The sequence below is a fragment of the Somniosus microcephalus genome, chromosome 15 (genome assembly GCF_052327205.1).
Source record: "Somniosus microcephalus isolate GS21.2 chromosome 15, FLI_Smic_1.0, whole genome shotgun sequence".
NCBI classification, from domain to species: Eukaryota; Metazoa; Chordata; class Chondrichthyes; order Squaliformes; family Somniosidae; genus Somniosus; species Somniosus microcephalus.
In genome coordinates this window covers 88,246,363-88,265,767 of record NC_141001.1, presented here as the reverse complement: position 1 = coordinate 88,265,767, position 19,405 = coordinate 88,246,363, and the positions used below count along the sequence as shown (strand labels likewise).

General features: G+C 43.7%; 1 protein-coding gene across 1 annotated transcript in view; it reads right to left on the bottom strand.

The window, feature by feature from the left end:
• lrp4 (low density lipoprotein receptor-related protein 4) overlaps window positions 1–19,405 on the bottom strand; it is a 512,348-nt gene that overhangs the window by 98,873 nt on the left and 394,070 nt on the right. Inside the window, exons 7-14 of the mRNA XM_086008096.1 lie at window positions 18,840–18,959; window positions 18,567–18,692; window positions 17,048–17,173; window positions 15,713–15,847; window positions 14,062–14,187; window positions 13,113–13,343; window positions 9,427–9,583; window positions 6,690–6,907 (exon numbers count right to left, since the gene is read on the bottom strand). Coding sequence (XP_085864222.1) covers window positions 6,690–6,907; window positions 9,427–9,583; window positions 13,113–13,343; window positions 14,062–14,187; window positions 15,713–15,847; window positions 17,048–17,173; window positions 18,567–18,692; window positions 18,840–18,959 — 1,239 coding nt within the window. The remainder of the gene's footprint in view (window positions 1–6,689; window positions 6,908–9,426; window positions 9,584–13,112; window positions 13,344–14,061; window positions 14,188–15,712; window positions 15,848–17,047; window positions 17,174–18,566; window positions 18,693–18,839; window positions 18,960–19,405) is intronic.

Here is a 19,405-nt window from a genome sequence, read left to right as displayed (position 1 = left end):
GCTCGGAACCTGCTAGCAGTTGAGCTCGGAACCTGCTAGCAGTTTCCAGAGAGGCTTTCAAGCAGACCAGACCTATTTGCATTGTATCCTACAGTTTCCTGTACAGCTTCGTTTGTTCATAAAATTTTATTGTTTTTGATTTTCTGAGTCGATCTCAATTCTTCGGCTAGGAACCCCAGTTCCTACACTGCAGGTTTCCTTAAAAGGTATCTTGTGATAACCTTCCTTAACACAGAATGTAAATGTCACAGTTTTAGACCGTTACCGCATTTGAATTGAATAATGTCAAAAATGGCACATATTGTTAGGATTCTGATTAGATGGAAGAGGTAATAATAAAAAGACTATAAATTTGTTGACCAGTAATTGATAAGTCGCAAAATTGTAATATTTCATAGTCATTTGACATTTGTATAGTGCACTGCATAAATACATATGTAAGTTACACAGCATTTGTCATATCTCAAATGCTGCAACTGTAATGGGAATCACTGCAGTAAAACGTTTAATTCTTTCAATATTGCAAGTGCAATATGGCCTTGTTTCTATTGCACCCTCAGTAGCCAACAGATCACCTAAAGGTGCGGTTATTACAATCTCAATTAGACATTTGAAAAATACGCCCCGTCCTGAACTTTTAGAAAAATGATTATGTATAAAAGATTTTTTTTTTAAACTCGCTACGTACTACCTGGCCCCTCAAACGAGGCTGGCAGCCTCTCACTGTTTCCGAAGCTAGGTGCGGAAAGGTTCCATAGTCTCCGCTCACGGTATCCTCTGTCGCTTACCACTTTGATTAAGCAGGCGGGCACTTAGAGGCAACTCTAAGTGACGAACTATCACGTTGCCGCCATTAGTTGTGGAAATGTCGAGAAAATGGGAGATCTGACTGGGGAACAGTCACTTATGGTGCCTTCAATTTTCATCAATAGAAAAATAAATGGTAAGGTTTCAGATAAATGGTTGAGGATAATGCCACTTTGGAGCTCTATCCCGATATATTCCTCTAAAAGTCAAAGGCCTAGAAATTCAGTATTGCCACGTTTGGGGCGCTACAGCCGGGCGTTCACTAAATTTAGCGCCCGGCGCAACTTAGCGCCACCTTCGCCGAAATTGAGTTGCATCGCCCCAAGAGGTTGCTGCTGCGCTAAAGCAGGCGATGCACGACTATCATAAGGCGCTAAGCCGGTGAGCCGAGGCGCTAACACTGAGGGCGGGCGCAGCGCAGGTGCGGCGAGTTTCTGAATGAAGGCAGACACGCTGGCACCGGTCAGCTCTTAAAGGGGGAGGGTCGACTTGTTTGGCTGCCATGCCCTGCACACTGCAGCCCTGAAGCAAGGCCTGACCATTGCTGGTTCATCAGTTCTACGCCCCGGACCATGGGGAAGCCCGCTATTCTTGCAAATTCCATTGCACGCTCTTGCTGCTTGTCCAGGGTCATGGGGAAGGAAATGTACTGACGTCTCCTTCTGAAAAGGGCATTGGTCACCTGGCGGATGCAGCAATGTACCGCAAACTGGGAGATGTTAGCAATGTCCCCAGTAGTGGATTGGAAGGAGCCGGTGACATAGAAGTTGAGAGCCACAGTCACCTTCACTGCCACCGACAGAGACGTCCTGCTCCTCAGCTGTGGCTGCAGATCTCTGCGAAGCAGGTGGCAGAGCTCAGTGACCACCTCCCTTCTGAATTGCAGCCTCCGAACACACTGCTCCTCAGACATGAGAACTGCTGGCGGTATACTCTGGGTGGGTAAGGCCTCCTGTGCCGACGCCTGTTGGCCCTTATCCGTCTGGCCATGACTGGCACTCTCTCACAGCGTCTCTGAGCCCTTTGAATCCATTGCAGCCCCCATTATATGTGGCGACTCAAGGCTATGGCACTGAAAGTTAAATCCAAGTGCAAAGCTCTGGCCTGAAGCCAGAAGTATCTGTGCAAGCGCTGAGTCAAAGCAGAAAGCTCTCTGCCTTTGTCTCTCTCCAAATATCCGTCTCTCACACAGAAGGATTGGCACAAAATGGCTGCCACTTATAATGCAGGAGGAGTCCCCTTTAAATAGCACCCCCCGCGCCCCGCAGCGACTGGGAACCGTTCCCCTTTACCAGTCGCTGGGGGCGCCAGGCGCAAAGAAGGGCAGTGCCACTGAAGTTCCGGTTCGGAGCGCACCAAGGGCGTTGCACCATGAAATGACGTCACGATCTGCACGCGCAGCTGAGCGGGCGCTACAGTTTTGCGCCGCCGCTAAATCTTGAGTGAAGTTCGCGAGAGGCGCAGCTCGCGCAGCGCCCGGGCGCTAGCCGCTTAGCGCTCCACTTCTCCTCCTCCTGAGGTGCTAGCGGCTGGCGCTAACAACTGAATTTCTAGGCCAAATGGTTTACAAGAACTAAGGACAATATCAATATTTCTTGTTTATCTCAATTTCTATTTATTTTATAAATACTTTTATTACCAGCCAGAATTGATGAGCTTATTCAACTGGCCTGAAGGAGTTACTCTGAAGAAGTGAAGTGAATTAACACAGTAGAAGTGCCGAATGTTCAGAAGCACCTTGGGTATAGATGTACGCAAATAGGTTTTTATGCATTAGGTAGCATAACAGCAGTTGAAGGTAACAGTAATAAGGACAGATGCATCATAAAAATGACGTTCTTAACTGGGTCAGAAATTCCACAAGTCACACGGGGATTATGCTCAATGTTACCCTCCAGCGCTGACCCCACTTGGATTTGCAGGGTCAGTGGGAGGGCACCACATTAACGTGGGATAGGCAGGTGCAAGCATCACTTTAGGTGCATCTCCAGCACCCTTGTGGAGGTAGGAGGGCTCCCCTGACCCCGGTCATGTTGAAAGGGGGTCATTTTGTCCAATTATTTTTTATATTCTAATCTTCATGGGTCAAGCTCCTTACCTGGCCTGGACCCCACTGGTGGGGCACACATCTGCCTTTGTGGAGGCCGGTATGCCTTACCTCGAATTGGCACATTATCCTCCACACAAAGGCTGGGCCTGAAGAGTGGGAACTCCCTGGCTATTGGCTGCTATTTGCCTGGTAAGGAGCAGATCAAGGTTCTGGTCCAGAAACTGCAAGTGACCCAGTAGACCCTCCCAAGGAATTTCAGGACCCTTAGAAATTAGTGTTGTGATATCAATAGGCAGAGTGTAGAAAAAGCAAGTCATTGAGCCAAATAGCTTTTCCCAGTCTATATTTTTCTGTGTTCTTCCTATGGCCAAATGCACTTACCAACAATCATGTTGATTGATGTTCTACGAAGCTTAGTGGCCTTTAATACATGACTATTTGATTTTAACCAATCGTCGATATTTACTGCTAACTCCTGAGCCATGTTGCTCACAATAATCTGACACTCATATACACTTTATCTAAAATGTTTTCTCACAATGATTAACGGTTAGTGGTGTGTCCCAAGGATCTGTGCTGGGATCTCTTATTTTCTATTTATATTAATGATTTGGACAATCACAGAAGATGACTAATGCAGTCTGCTGATGATACCAAATTAGAGGACATGATAAACGGTGAGGAAGAATGCAGGAAGCTGCAGGAGATCGCACAGGTGACAGACGCAGTTCGATGTAAAGAAATGTGCAGTCGTACATTTTGAGAAAAATTGAAAGAACAGAGTGGAGCAATAGAGATACCTGAGGGTGCAGATACATTGAGCTTTAAAGGTGAGAGGGTAGGTAGAAAAGGCTATAAAAAATGGGCAATGGGATTCAGTGTTTTATATACAGACAAACTAAATAAAAAAGTAAGAGGTAATTTTTAATTTGTAGACACTGATTAAGCCAAATTTGCAATACAGGTAGACTATCCTTTATCCGAAAACCTCGGGACCAGCCGTGTTTCGGTTTTCGGAAAATTTCGGATTTCGGAAGGTATTTTATAAGACTGGGAAATTTGTCGGGGGTGGGGGTCGGCGGGGGGTCGGGGTCGGCGGGGGGGGTGGGGGTCGGCGTCGGCGGGGGGGTCGGGGTCGTGCGCACGACTTACGCTGAACGAAAACACTTTCGGTTTTCAGAGGATTTCGGTTTTCGGAAGTGCGGATAAAGGATACACTATCCCTTATCCGAAAGGGTGGGGGTCGGCAGGGGGTCGGGGGGGGGGAGAAAAGAATATCGGACAGGCCGCTGCAGCTATCGGACGGGCCGCTGTATTGTTGGGTTGGCTCGGCCTGCAATCTCCTACCCAGGAGGGAACTCAGTGACCCTCTGCCCTGCTCAGCGTAAGTCGTGCGCCACTCTGGTCATGTCGTGCGCACGACTTACGCTGAACGAAAAAACCTTCGGTTTTTAGAGGGTTTCGGTTTTCGGAAGTTCGGATAAAGCGTAGTCTACCTGTACTGCATTTAGTTCTGGACACTGCATTATCGGACAAAAAATATTTGAGCCATGGAAAGGGTACAGTGAAGATTCTCGAGAATTATATCAGGAATGAGAGGTTATAGCTATGAAGGCGGGCTTGAAAATTAGGCCCCCCCCCTCCGACCCCCCCATCCCCATGAGCAGAGAAGGTTAAGAAGATCTAATGGTTAAAAATTCTGAAAGGTTTTGAGAGAGTAAATAGTGGTTGTCAAATTGGTAACAAGAGGACACAGACTCAGGATTATTACTGGAAGAATGAAGGGGGAAGTTAGAAGGACTTTTATCACACAAAAGGTTTTAGAACTTGGATCATTTTACCAAAGTGGCTACTGAGTCCATGACACCATTTATGAACAATTGGTTAAATATTTGAAAGAGAAGAATGTAAAAGGATATGAGGAAAGGGCAGGGAAAGGGGATTAGAGTACTGTAGATAGCTTCAGTAGAAGAGATAGCAGTGGTACTGGCGCAATCGGCCAAATGGTCCCTTTCTGAGCTGTAATTTCTGCGATTAGAATCAATCAAAATAGCTGTAGCAGGCACCTCAATAACCGACTGATTTATTTTGGAAATAATGTTCCTCTCATGGGAACAATTCTACTGCAGTTATTTTCCGATGACCGTCACTTTGATTCAGCAAACCGGACACAGCAACAAAAATCGATTTCCAAATGGATTGCCAAGTCTTCATCAATCAATGCTACAATTCAAAGGATTTTTTGTACTGCAACATAATCCTCTGATTCTGCTGGATACCAATCAGCATTAGAAATATCCTTTGCAGATCATAAATTGTGGAAACCGTTCAGATTTTAAAAGCGACGAAAGCAGTTCAGTACACAAAGGGTTAACTCAGTACTCTTAAATAATAAACTAACTATCCTATTTTAGTGGTTCTGACTAGTTAATCCAATAAAGCAAATCTGGGAGAAGTGTCGGAAAAGCAGCTTAATGGTAAAAAAGTTGAATAAAAAAATAAGTCTGCTTATGTAAGTACCAGATCCAAGTGAGTGTCACACATAGAATAACTTGCTCATCGATGAGAGCAGGGAAAAAAAATACATTCCATCAAAATTCCATCTTTCACCTCACCCAGCTGTTGTGTTATATTTCACAACCTATAGTCACAGTTGCAGCTTTCAACAGCAAACCACCTGCAAATAACTTAAAATTAATCTCCAAAGAAACCCAGATTATAGGCATGGTAAAACAGAGCTCAAACACCAGTGACTTGTTTACAGGACACATGTCAACGGAGAGATAACAACCTCATAAATACAAAAAGAACCACAGGCAAGGAAAGTAGAGAACAGTTCAGTGTTGTTGTCAAAGGGGCAGGTTGAAGGTGAGCTTTAGTGTAAAAGAAAGAGACGAGTTGAAGTAAGTAAATCTCACTACTCTCAAGTCTATAGAAGAATTTTTCATGTACATATATGGCTATAGAAACAGCCACGAAGAGCATATATGGCTCATGAACTCCTTAAAGGAATACCCCACTCTAAGGCTTAACAGCATGGCTAATAAAACCCCTGTAGTAGGGACAATAACCTTCTAAAATACTCCAGATGTACATAGGAGCATAGGAAATTATAGGATTGGGAAAGACTGCCATTCATCTGGCCCAAAAACTAATAGTAAGGGAGTGGTGAAGGAAGTATCACGGCCTGCTAAGCAGAAGGGCAGGGGAATGAGCAGGGGTCACCAGAATCACTGAGCAATGAGCCGATCAGCCGAGCAGTATTTCTTGCTGCAAGGTCTTGAGATGGGCTTCCTTCTTTTGCTGCTTCCTCTTCCCCCTCATCATCCACGCGCACAAAATGAAAGTGCCTGCAGCAGCATTTCCTATTTTCACTGTTCACTTTTTTCTGATATATTCTATGTGACAAGCATTTCCAAAAAAGCAAGTGCCAGACTTTGCACTTGTGCAATTTTCAACCGTACTCTTTACTAATCTGCTGGTATTCGACGTGTCTGAAAACCGAGCTGATGTTTCAAGTCAACATGTATTTTCACAGTTACGTAACTATCAGTGCACTCTTCAATATGGTGGGACAATAGCAATTCTGCATCACAGTGCAAAATATACAGCAATATTCCCTTCTAAGTATAAAATTAAAGAATTTATTCTTAGACTATCATCAGTACTTAATCATAGCTTAGTAAAAGAATTTTCTTTTAACTTTATACACAATAGAATACATATCCCACAGTATGTTAGAATATAACAAATCTCAACCTCTGCCAAATCAACTTGCCTTCATGCTATGTAATAAATCACTATTCCAATAGCAAACTGATAAATTTCATACCTTGGCTGATCACTGCTTTTCTGTTCTGACCATCAAGATCGGCACGTTCGATCACGTGATGCTTGGCATCTACCCAGTACATCTTTTGTCCTGCATAATCAATGGTGAGCCCATTGGGCCAGAAGAGATGGGTATCTGCGATGATTTTGCGATTAGAACCATCCATGGCTGCATATTCTATCCGGGGGGTGTTACCCCAGTCCGTCCAATAGATGGTTCTGTAAAATGCATCAGATATGCCAATAGAATACAATGAAGAATGGACAATTTGAGGCTAAATGAAAACAATTTTTACTCAGGAGTAAAACCAACATAATTCTGGGATAATTAAACCTAAATCTAAAAAAAACTAAATGAAAACTGAAGTAATTGAGGTGACTAATTAATAGTGGGTGATCATTTTTGAAACAATTAGTTAAGTCCCGATTTTAACCTAACACACCAGCGAGAATGGGGCATGTTTGGGTTAGACGCCCGATTTACACCCTGTCTGATTATACACAGCCATTGACTTCAATGGAGCTGCAAATTGGACATTAGGTTAAAATCAGGGCTTATCATCTCCAAAAAGGATAACTCCATTAACAGTTTCTACAAGTATTTTACCATTCAATCAAAGGTTTCAATTTTGGAATGGGGGCGGAGGTGGGGTTTGGGGAGCAGAACAACATTAAAAAGCATTGAAATAAAAGTTTATAACGACAGCTTGAAATGATATTTAATTGCTGACAGCATCATTTGACAGGAAGTCATTGACAGTCATTCTAAAATTTTAACGGAATTTACAATACTGAATTTTAAATCATTGGAAGTTACTGTTTCTGAACTTCTTCAGCACAGGGTTGTTATTACATTTGTATGAAAAAGAGGATCTTCTCAGTTTAGTTTCAATACGTTTGCACAACACATCGCAATTTACAAGCATAACATTCTGGAAGTGATCTATTCCAGTTTTCAGCTATAATGTGGAAGGGATAGTGCTGAATATAATAGTACACAACTTGTAATTGTACTGCAAAACTTGGCTTGGAAAAATTAATTAAATAGATAAGAAATCATTACAGTATTTGTTTAAAAAAAATTGTGTCTTAAAAAGACTCGCAATTCCCAAACTAAAAACAATGGGAATGATTAATGGATCCTCCTTTGGAGAATTCAATTAATATCATAAAATATAATGTCTAGCTGTAATTACAAAAAGAGTAGGCACAACACACTCCAGAAAACGTGACATTCTTTGCTGTCATGCATGTCTCCATTCATTCCAAAGGGACCAGCCACAACTAATGTTACAAAAAGGAAAGCAGGTATGGAACATATATAACAAATCAAAGTGTCTTTGGAATTCAGTTCATTTAATTTTTGAGAAAAAACAAAACAAAATTCCTATTGTCTAGCCATAAACATATTTTAGCAGCAATAAACAAAATCATTCCTGTTGTGCTCTTGTACAACTGACGATGTGTCATAGAAACATAGAAGATAGGAGCAGGAGTAGGCCATTCGGCCCCTCGAGCCTGCTCCGCCATTCGATGAGATCATGGCTGATCATCCAAACTCAGTACCCCGTACCTGCCTTCTCCCCATATCCCTTGATACCTTTAGCTCTAAGAAATATATCTAACTCCTTCTTGAATATATTTAAAAACTTGGCCTCAACCGCCTTCTTGGACTTATATAAATACTTATAAATGTAGACTATTGTCCCGGCTCTGAGATTACACTGTGGGATAATAGCTTACTAATGCTTGACAGATTCATCTGAATTTGTTCTCTGTTATTTTAGCAGAGGTGTTACAGCAGATGTGTTAACACATTTATTTTAAATAATAATGAACTAAGATAGCAGAGAGAGCTATTTCAGATGAACAGCTAGGTGTTCATGCACTAGTATCTGACAGCATAATGCCAACACCTAGATAGATTGTTTAGTCCAGAATGGAAAATTACAGAAAGTGGAGAACTGCATTTATGAAGAACTGCATTGGTGACATCCACTGCCCAGCCCATGAAAGTGTGACATCCTTAAAGATAGGTGAACTGTTAGATCTGATCCAGTGGGGCATTTAATCAATAACTGAACTGGAATTAATTAGAAACAGGGCCTCAGAATAATGACCACAAAGTGGGACAGGCAGAGAAGACAAAGCCAATACCAGAGAAACAAACCACAACGTCAGCCACTGCAGGAGCTATTTAAAAATAGAAAGCCCCGCGTTACATAGTCAATAAAACAGCAACAGCAGGACAGCAAAAATCAGAAACTGCAAAGTTGGGAGAACAAATTAAAAACAATCAAAAAAAGAGACCAGTTAAGAATCCATTCCAATCCAAATACATTTGGTATGTGAGGATAAGAAATGTCCCTCAATAAAATACATTTGTGGATTTGGCTGGGACTTTGGGACACCGCAACTAATATAACATCAAAGAGTGACTTTAATTTGCTGTGCATGAAGTAAAGTCATTGGTCGTCCCCCGGTGACAGGGTGTACCATGTCAAAATGACCTTTGGGATTGTGGCATGTTAAAAAAATGTACGAGTCATTAAAACCGCTACAAATTATAGCGGAGTTTGAGGTTTGAATCTGTTGCTAATTGCAGTGATGCTTAAGAGCAACATCATAATTTTTCCTGAAATATATTACTCCTGATCTGAAACAGATGGCACTTGGTATTAATGTTATAGGTGATTGAAATAGATTCCCGCAGGATCAATGTCTGTGACCTGTCTTACCCCTCTATTGGATGTAATGCTATGGCTCGAGGTTTCTCTAGGTTCTGCCACAAAAGTACTTTTCTCTGTGTTCCATCAAGATTTGAGACCTCGATGCGCGATGTCCCGGAGTCCGTCCAGTACAACTTGTTGTGGATCCAATCAATGGCCAGCCCACCTGACAAAGATGAATTTTTTTGGAGACATTATACAGCTGTTGTTAACATCTTCCTATCTCTGTAGCTCAAGAATCACAAAGCAGCACCTAAACCTCAAGTCACAACAAACAGATGCAGGAGATAGAGCAGAAGCACTCCCCTGACTGACATCTAAGAGAACTCACAGTCCTATAAAAACCAGAAGAAAATAATTGACGGAATGTGTAACCTTCCTTCCTCTGTGCAGTTTCAACCATTTTATAATTAGCTTTCTGTCGTTTCCTTACCAGACTCTACTGAAAATAAACATTTCAATCTCCAAAAATACTGGATAGATATAGATCGGAAACGATATACAGTTCTAAATTGTCTACGAATGTATTTACTGGGTTAGTCAGAAATATCAACCAAATGAAAATAAAGCTCAAAGTTTTCAGGCATTTTTAGAAATTAGAAAATGACTACATGCTTTAAGAAAGCAACGCCCTTCCTCCTGGCCTGTGTAGGCCAATGATTTCAACTGATTTGAAACAAGTTTGTACCACACCAAATGCCCTAGAGTCCTGAGGGAAAAAAAATCCACGGCATTTTTAAAAACTCAATTTATGCACTAGTAGACAATGGGGGAAAAATTCGGTTGCTTTCGCCTCCCGTTAGCGCCATAAGACGCGCTATTCCCTCGCAGCACCCCAAGAGGGAGGCGGGGCACTCCTAGTAGCACCCCGCTTCCCTCTTGGGCGCTACCATTCAATTTCAGCTGCGGGGGCGCTAATTTTTTCGGGGCATTAAAAGTAGCGCCCCGACGAAGCTAGTGCCTCAAAGGGGGCGCGACTCAATTTTCCCCCCAATACTTGTTTCTGTATATGCAGAAGCAAAATGAGGGGCAAAATCAGATGCATTGGTGTTTGATGCATGTCTGGAGAAAATTCATCTTTCTGTTAAACATAAGGCAGAGTATTAGTAGCATTGTAAATGTTGTGTAAATGGTTGGTGTATGCAGTTCAGCAGCTCTTGCAGCCACTACAAGTATCCGTTCAGTGAGGAGAACAAGAGAGAAATTCACCACACATCTTGTCCTTTATTCTAGTGCAAAGGTTCCAAAACTGGGTAGTGCACCCCCCCCAGAATATCCGGGGTGGGGGAGTGGAGGCAGAAGGGGGACAGGCTAACCAGGAAGGAGATGCAACCTCGCATAGCCAGAGAGCTTTGAGATTAAACTGAAAAAATATCAGTTTAAATTCAAAGAAAAAGTGTATAGTGATGCAACCTCGCATAGGGCGATCCCAGCATAGCCGTGGAATTTCGGCTGATTACTAGCAGCGGAAGTTGGAATCAGAGATGCTTCTGGTGCATGGTAATCAGTCGCTGTCCACCAGAAAAGGATCTGATTGGCCCAATTTCCACTTTGGGGAATTACAAACATCCTGTGCTAAGCTTGCCCTATTGCTCAGTTTCTTTAAAATGCAAAGAAATTCAGTCGTTTGTTTGCCAGTCTACCATAGTAAAGCCGCAAGGTGGGGGAGGCTACATCGGTGGCAGCAGCAGGCGCCCACCAGGTAAGCAGTGTCTTTTCACAATATTATAGTTTGCTACCAGGCCAGGTGATCTTTGCCTGAATTAAGATCTGCACGGATTTGTCGTTTGGCAGTATTCCGAACACTCCGAGCTCCCTCAGGCTATATAACCGACACAAGTGGGACATTTGGTTTTCGCTAAAAGTTGAGGACATTGATCCTGTGGAAAGGATGAAGTGGAGCCAGGTAAAAGAAAAATAGGAAATACTCCCTACTTGGACTTGGGATTCACATTTACTGGTTCTGACAAAAATTATCGACCGCAATGTGTTTGTGCTGAAGTTCATGCCCAAGACAGCATGAAACCAAACAAACTAAAATGCCATTTGGAGATCAAACATCCTGCCCTCAAAGATGAACCATGAGATTTTTTCAAAAGAAGCTCTTTCATCTAAAATAACAGATGAAGGTAATTGAAGAGGTTCGATGGCTATCCCGTGGTAGAGTTTTGTCAAGAATCTACAAACTCAGGGAGGAGTGCTGCATGTTTTTGATTGACTCTAAATCACCGCTTCACCACCATTTCCTTAACCAGCACTTCCAGGTTTTACTGGGCTATTTGGCCAACGTATCTGACAGATTCAATGAACTCAACTTTTCTTCCCATGCACAAGAAAGTACAGGGCTTTGCCAAAAAACATTTTTGTGATGGAATAACTACATGCGGCAAGACAATGGGGTGGAAATTGATTTCGGCCCGTTTTCAGGCCTGAAGTAGGCAGTGAGCTGGGGCGTGGACCAGAAGCTGGAGGCCCGAGGTGCCCCCAAAATTGGGCCTTGGACCTTGTGCCTCATTAGCATATAGGTGGCGAACTGCAGATACCAATCGGGCGTTCAGAAGTAGGCCGCCAGTTACACGAGGATGAAATTGGGCAGCGGTCCTTAGGTACGTCCTGGGACTCGGGCGGGACGGGGACAGGGGAAGGCAATCGGGAGAGGGGGAGCGACTGACAGTGAGGGAGGGGGCCAGCAAGGAGTAGATTCAGCCAAGTATTGTTTTGAAAAACTTACCTTTTTGAGAGCCATGTCCAGCAGCCCCTTTAAGGAACACTGGTTAGGCGGCACATAGACATAGTTAACTTGAACGCAGCTGCATTCAAGGCAGCCCAATTTCAAGAAGGGGGACTCAAACAGGTGTTAGCCTCCTATCTGTATATATAAACGTACGAACATTAGTTTCAGGCGCAGGCCTAGGACACCGATACTGGAGTCTTTACCAACATGGCAGGTGGCGCACTTCCAGCGCCAACTTTGTGCTTGCACCCCACCCGCCATATTGGACGCTTAGGCATCCGTTTGACTTCAATGGAAAAGAACATTGGGCACGGTGTAAAACGGGCTACCAATTCATTATCGCACTACTGGCGAAAGCTAACTTCACCCCCACTGTTTTTTAAACCATGAATCTCCAAAGAGGGGGCTTAGCAAATTAAAGCTTGGGAACCTCTGTTCTAGTGGCTAAAGGGCGTCAAGAACAATGGCCAAATCTGCCTCAAGGGAGGAGCAGTTTGCTGCTGTTTACCTTTGATTTTCTGTAAAAGGACTGCCATTATATACAGATAAATAAAGGTCTGGTGATCCAAGATCATTGCTGTGTGCACAGGCTGCTCACACCCATGAAACAAAGGTCAACAATGGGTAAACAATCCAGCTGTCTCACCCCCTCTGGCATGCTATCGTGCCCTGGCCACATCATCACCAATGCCTATGGCCACATGTAGGAAAGATTAGATGTAGCTTGTAAATGTGGGCATTTTCAATCTGTGCATAGTGTGCAAAATATGAATAGTCATGCTCACACAGGTGAAAATTTGATTGTGGGAGCACATCTAAACATGATGACTCATTTCTGATGTATTGTTTAATATTACCACACAAAACAGTCTTTCTAAACAGTCTGATACTTTAACCATTGATAGTTTCAAATGTTTGAGTTAAACTGATCTGATTTTTTTTTACATTATGTTATCTGTACCTGGACTCTCAAGACCCGTTGACACTACTTCCTCCACATTACTTCCATTCAGGTTCGCTTTCATAATGCGGTCTAAGGTCACATCTGACCAGAACACCAGCTCCTTGCTGTGGTGGAAGTCCAGGGCAATGGCATTCTCCAGATTGTTGAGCAGGAGCGTGTATTCTGATCGACGGGGCAGTACCTGCCGGATATCAATCCGATTTGCAAACAGCAGCACTGGTTCTGGCCCTTAAGATAATAACACATGTAAACATACAAGTTAAAGAAAATGTTTCAGACAACGGGGTTTCAAGTGCTCCTGACATTAACAACTAACAAATCAAATAAAGAATTTAGGAGGAATTTCTTCATACAGAGAGATGAGAATGTGCAACTCACTGCCAGGTGGAGTGGTTGTAACAGATAATATTGATATATTTAAGGAGAGGCTTGATGCATACATGAGGGAGAATGCAATCAGAGGGGAGGGGCAGGGTAGGAAGAGGTCATTAGAGTGGGAGGAGGCTCGTGTGGCGTATTAACACCAGCATAGACCAGTTGGGTCAACTGGCCTGTTTTCTGTGCTGTAGATTCTATATAATTCTATGTACTGTAATAAATCCTGCCACACTACGGCACAGTGCATTGCAATACTAGGTTACGAGTGTCACTATCTCGATATTGTAATGTTTCACAAACATGGATGTGAACACAGTAGTTTGAATCAATCCATCTTTGCACCTAGGTAGAGGGGAATAATAACAACTTGCACTTAAATAACACCTTTACCATAGCAAACCGTTCCACAAAAAATACTCCACATGGGTGGGGAGCACCAAAACAGACACCAAGCAGGAATTGGAGGAGAACGAGGAGTATAAAAAAATCTGTTTTTCTATGGTTAAATAATACAACTTTTGAAGCCATTCCTAAGAAATAATTTAGAATGGTTAAAAATAACACTCACCCAGTGCTTTGCAGCCTCGCTTATCAGGTCGCAGTTCATAGCCCTGAACACACCAGCACTGGAATCCTCCTTCTAAGTTGGTACAGCCTTGACTGCAGTATCCATCCTCAGCGCACTCATCAATGTCTGCAGAAATCAGCACAACAGTCATCGTACCACTGTGACACTTGCATAGAGAGTAAGTTAATGCTTATGAGGTAGAATGCTTCCCTTCCCCTGTACTCCTCCTGGCCATGAATCAGCTCAGCCATATAGGCAACGTTCACCTAGTGAATGGCTGCTCTGAAGACACTGAGGGAACAACATCTTATGTACATGGTTTATTTGACATTACACATGATTACCAATATAAAGACTGGTCAGTGGGAAAAATACAGATGCATTTCTTCCAGCAGAGCTCCCTTTCACTTTTCAAAACATTCAAGAGGCCAGTATTGTGGGTGGGATGGAAGGATAACATACCAAAACATATAGAGAAAGTTTGAAAACCGGCCCAAGCATCTATTGTGTCAGAACCTTCCAACAAAGGGTGCAGAAATAAATACAAATACTAATACTTATGATTGGGAATTGAGTTTGTTAAATCAAAACAATGAATAGATTGTTGACCTCAGGGGGAAACAAAACGACTGGCTGAACCCTGTTCAAATAAACTCAAAGGAGCTTAAAGCAGCTGAAGCTCTGATAAGATCTATTCTAATCAGCCGCCACCAATTGGTAATAACAAGGCTCAATGGGATGCAGTGCAGTACAGTAATCAGCACAGGAAAAAAAATGCGTTCAGGTCAAGAAATGTTAATGGGAAAATCATGCACATTGCCATTTCGGCCATTCAACAAGCACTCCTAGCTCAGATATGCCATGCTCCAGCTGGAGCCAAGCTCCCTCTACTCTGCCCCAAAATGGCCTCTAGCCACAATCCCAAAAGAGCACCCATCTGCACCACATTGATTTTTTTTCCATTATTCAAACCAGCCTTCATTGTGGTTTCTCCGAGTGCCGAATAGTGCCAAATTAGAAATAAAAACAGAAAATGCTGGAAATACTCAGCATCTGTGGTGAGAGAAACAGAGTTAACGTTTCAAGTTGATGACCTTTCATCAGAACAACCAGCAGTGAGAGAAAACAATGGTTCTGTTTATTTCAGATTTCCAGTGTCCGCAGTATTTTGCTTTTGCATTAGTGCCAAGTTCAAGCAGTTTGCGGTGGGCCCAATACAACTAGCACTGAGATTGAGATTGCACACTTTTCATTTCATGTAGGATCCTTACAGCCAGCAGACAAAGCAGTGTATTGAACTCAGCCTGATCGTACTGCACCACTTACCAAGGCCTACTGAAAAAAAATAGAATAACCATTGGCATCTCCAGAACAAACAATCTAGCAACCCAATAAAAACTAACCAGCAGCTTCACTAAAGCCGACACATCCCTCGAAAAGCTGACTGCTGAAAGAGTCCTGAATTTATGCCTTATGACACATGAAGACAAGAGGTTGCACTGAAAGTGAAGCAGGACATGAAGAGGTCATAACTCAAGTTGTAGATATACCCACTATTTGATCACTTAATTGCGATTAGCTGCTGAGGGAATTCAGCAGCCTTGACGTACTTTTATACTAATAAGTAAAAGTTCTAATGTTAGGGCCCTACCTTGGCACAATTTTCCACTCTCCATTAATCGATAGCCTGTGTGACACGTGCATTGTACAATGCCTCGAACCTGCTGACACTTGTGTGCACATCCACCATTGTTCACATTGCAGCTTTCCTCTTCCGATCGTTCACCTGATTTTAAGTCACAAGGTTAGTTCTTGTGTGCCTTAACTGCAGTGGGTGTTTCTTTAGCCTGAAAATCTTTTAGATATACCTTATTTACGTGGCACCATGCGCCGTGACACATCGTGCCGACATGCTAAGCCGCAGGCTAGCAGGATCTAGTTTTGCCTCGGCAATTCCCCGTGCCATGAATTTCCATTCTCAGCGGAGCCCATCGGGAGAATAGTGAATGGGAGCACTGTGCATCGCAAGGGGGGGGGGGGGGGGGTGGTGGGGGGGGGAGGAGAAATCTCAGCCTTAGCCTGCCTGGTCACAAATCTCCTGGCAGCTTGCTCAAAAATGGCAGGGGATAGGTCTCTTGTCCATCCTCCTGTTCAGGTCAACAGAAAATGCTGGAAAAACTCAGCAGGCCAGGTAACATCCGTGGAGAGAGAAACAGAGTTAACGTTTCAGGTCGAAACCCTTCGTCAGGACTGAGAGAAAACACAGGGAATGAAACAGATTAAAAGGCCAGTTTGGGGGCTGGGAAATGGGGATGAGAGAACAAAAGAGAAGTGAAGAGACATTAAGAGGTTTTCAAAACGAGACGAGATGGTGATAGGACTAGTGGAGAGACAAAAGACGGCTCTAGATTTTGAAATTTCACAATTAATCTAGAGCCGTCTTTTGTCTCTTTACTAGTCCTATCACCATCTCGTCTCGTTTTGAATACCCCTTAATGTCTCTTCACTTCTCTTTTGTTCTTTCATCCCCATTTCCCAGCCCCCAAACTGGCCTTTTAATCTGTTTCATTTCCTGTGTTTTTTCAGTCCTGACGAAGGGTTTTGACCTGACATGTTGACTCTGTTTCTCTCTCCATGGATGCTGCCTGGCCTGCTGAATTTTTCCAGCATTTTCTGTTGTTATTTCAGATTTCCAGCATCCGCAGTATTTTGCTATTGTACTCCGGTTCAGGTCATTGCGTGTGGGGACAAACTGAAAGCAGGAACAATCTATGGAAAAGAAACACTAACCAAATATTTATCTTAGTAAAACAAATCTGTTTTTCAGCTCCTTTTAGCTGCTAACTGAGTTCCACCCTGAGCAAATAGATAAAGGGACTTTGCAAAAGATAAAACTGCGCTCCTGTACAGAAAGTCATTTAAGAGATTTCAAAAAATACATTGTTATGCCATGCACTGATCTTTTTATTATTAAGTTCAAACTTACGACAGTTCTGGTGCGGGCTTTCGTCGCTGCCATCATCGCAATCGTTGGCGCCATTGCAGACTTTGCGTTGACCAATGCAACGTCCATTGCCGCACGTGAACTGATCTGGAGCACAGTGTGGGATCTCTGTGACAAAAGTAGGAGAGTTAACATCTCTGGGGTAACTTTCTGGTTTTACACTTCGAAGTGGAGTTTTACCCAGTGCCGGTGCAGGTCAGAAAATCAGGATATCCAGCACATCATTTTCTGAACTTTAATTTAAAATGGTTGGTAAATCACGCACATCACTTGCCCAAATTTGCACTGCCGTTGGAAGCATAAAATGACAATACTATCCCCCGCATGTTCACTTCAAGCATTAAAATAACCAGCCTCACAACAATCTAATGCCACCTGCCATAGATCTTACTTGTACTAATCACAGCAGTCTGATCTTTGCACCATTTATTATCCCCCTGTCCTGACTATGGAAGGCGATGACTTAGTATGATGAGCTGGTATGTGTGTGTGTGTGCACATCACATACAAGAATGATGGAACAATTGGATTAGTCCGTGGTACGGGCAGGGAGCCTTGTGAGCTGACTGGCTGCGCAAATCAGAAATTCACATTCTGCTCATATGATGTTTCACTGAATGATCTGGTAATGTGTGGTAGAATGCTAGACTCTCAGGGGGAGAAATTGGGTGAGTAGCGCCACCTGTTAGCGCCTAAAGAGGCAGTCAGTGGCTGTAGTGCCACTGGCTGCGTCTCCTGCGATATTCAGTAGGGGCGCTAACGGTGGTGTTAGGCATTTGCGCTGTGCCGCCACCGATGACGTCATTGGTGTGCGCAGCGCCCCATTCGTGTCCCGTTCGCGATATTTGGTAGCGAACGCCGCAGTTGCGCCGCTCGCTACCCACGCCCGGTTCACGGGGCCTTACTGTGCCGGCAGCGGCGCAAGTTAAGGTGGAGGTGCGGGGCGGCCGCCTTTTCGGCGGCCTCCTGCCAGCACCTCCGTCCCCGACCTCCTAACCACCCCCCCCGCGGCATTGCCGGCTGTTTCCCGAGAGCCTGGCACTTCTCCTTGGTGCCGGGCTCATTTGCCGGCACTCGCGAGCGGGGATCGCGCTGTTGCAGGCACCTCCCCCTTAACAGTGGGAGGAAGGCCTGCAGTACCGCAGCGTGCCATGCCGCAGCGTGTGGCGCTGCGGCACGTTGCTCTGCGATATTCAGTTTCAGCGCCCTAAGAGGGACACGGAGCGCCTCGAGCCTCGCCCCGTGTCCCTCGAGGAGCAATGAAACTGAATATCTGACGATCGTTAAAGCCTCGAACGCTGCGCTAAATCCTGCGCTCAGGCGACTTTTGCGCCACTTTGGCGCCCCAACACAATTTCTAGGCCTCAAAGTCTTATCCACTGTGCCCAGGCACCTAAATTGGCCCATTGTTCTATGATAATCACTGACTTTCTGCTGTTACTGCTACTTCTGGTCTCAAATTCAAGTTACACCAACGTCATTCAGTAATTCCCATTGTCACCTGTTTTTTCACAGTCTTCTTCATCACTGTTATCAGAGCAATCATCCTCTCTATCACATCGCCACGACAACCGGATACAGCGGCCAGACTTGCAACGGAACTGGTCTGTAGTGCACTGTGAGGCAGCTGCGCAAGAGCAAAATGCAGCATATTTAGTCCTTTCCTCTGATTGGTCAGTGATAGAAACTATTATGTTATTGGTCACTCATTGTTTCCCAGATATTTGTTCAGAACGTGTTTTTTGGAAGAAGAAGGTGATTTAAAAACACTCACTGCAATTTCTCTCGTCGGACTGATCATCGCAGTCAAAATCACCATCGCACCTCCAGCCAGCATTGATGCAGAGCCCACTGTTACAGAGAAACTCACCCGACCGACACGGATGATGGGATGCTGTGGAGAATGACCCCAAGAAAACTAAATTAGTACATGTGCAAAGGTTGAAACTCCCATTTTAAAATGACAAATTCCTAATCAACAGGGCTGTAACGGATTTTTTTTTTTAAGCCCTTCCAACAACAATAATATTTTTAAAAAATAATTTAATGAAACCTTTTAGGGGGATTAAAATCCGATAACCTTACAAGTGTAAAATCTAAGTAAGTCTCCTGTTTCCCATTTGTAATTTCAGGCACTTGTTTGTGTACTGGTCGAAGAACGTCAATTATAATTTATGAAATATCTTCCCGGCAGGTGTTGTTGCATTTCTGAGCCTCTGCCACTAGAGGCTCATGGTAAGCTACGTAAAAGTTGAATTGGTTCAAATCATAGAAACTGATACTCTCACATTTCAATTTACTCCACGGATTCAACTGCTTTAACACACTGAAGGTTGTGAC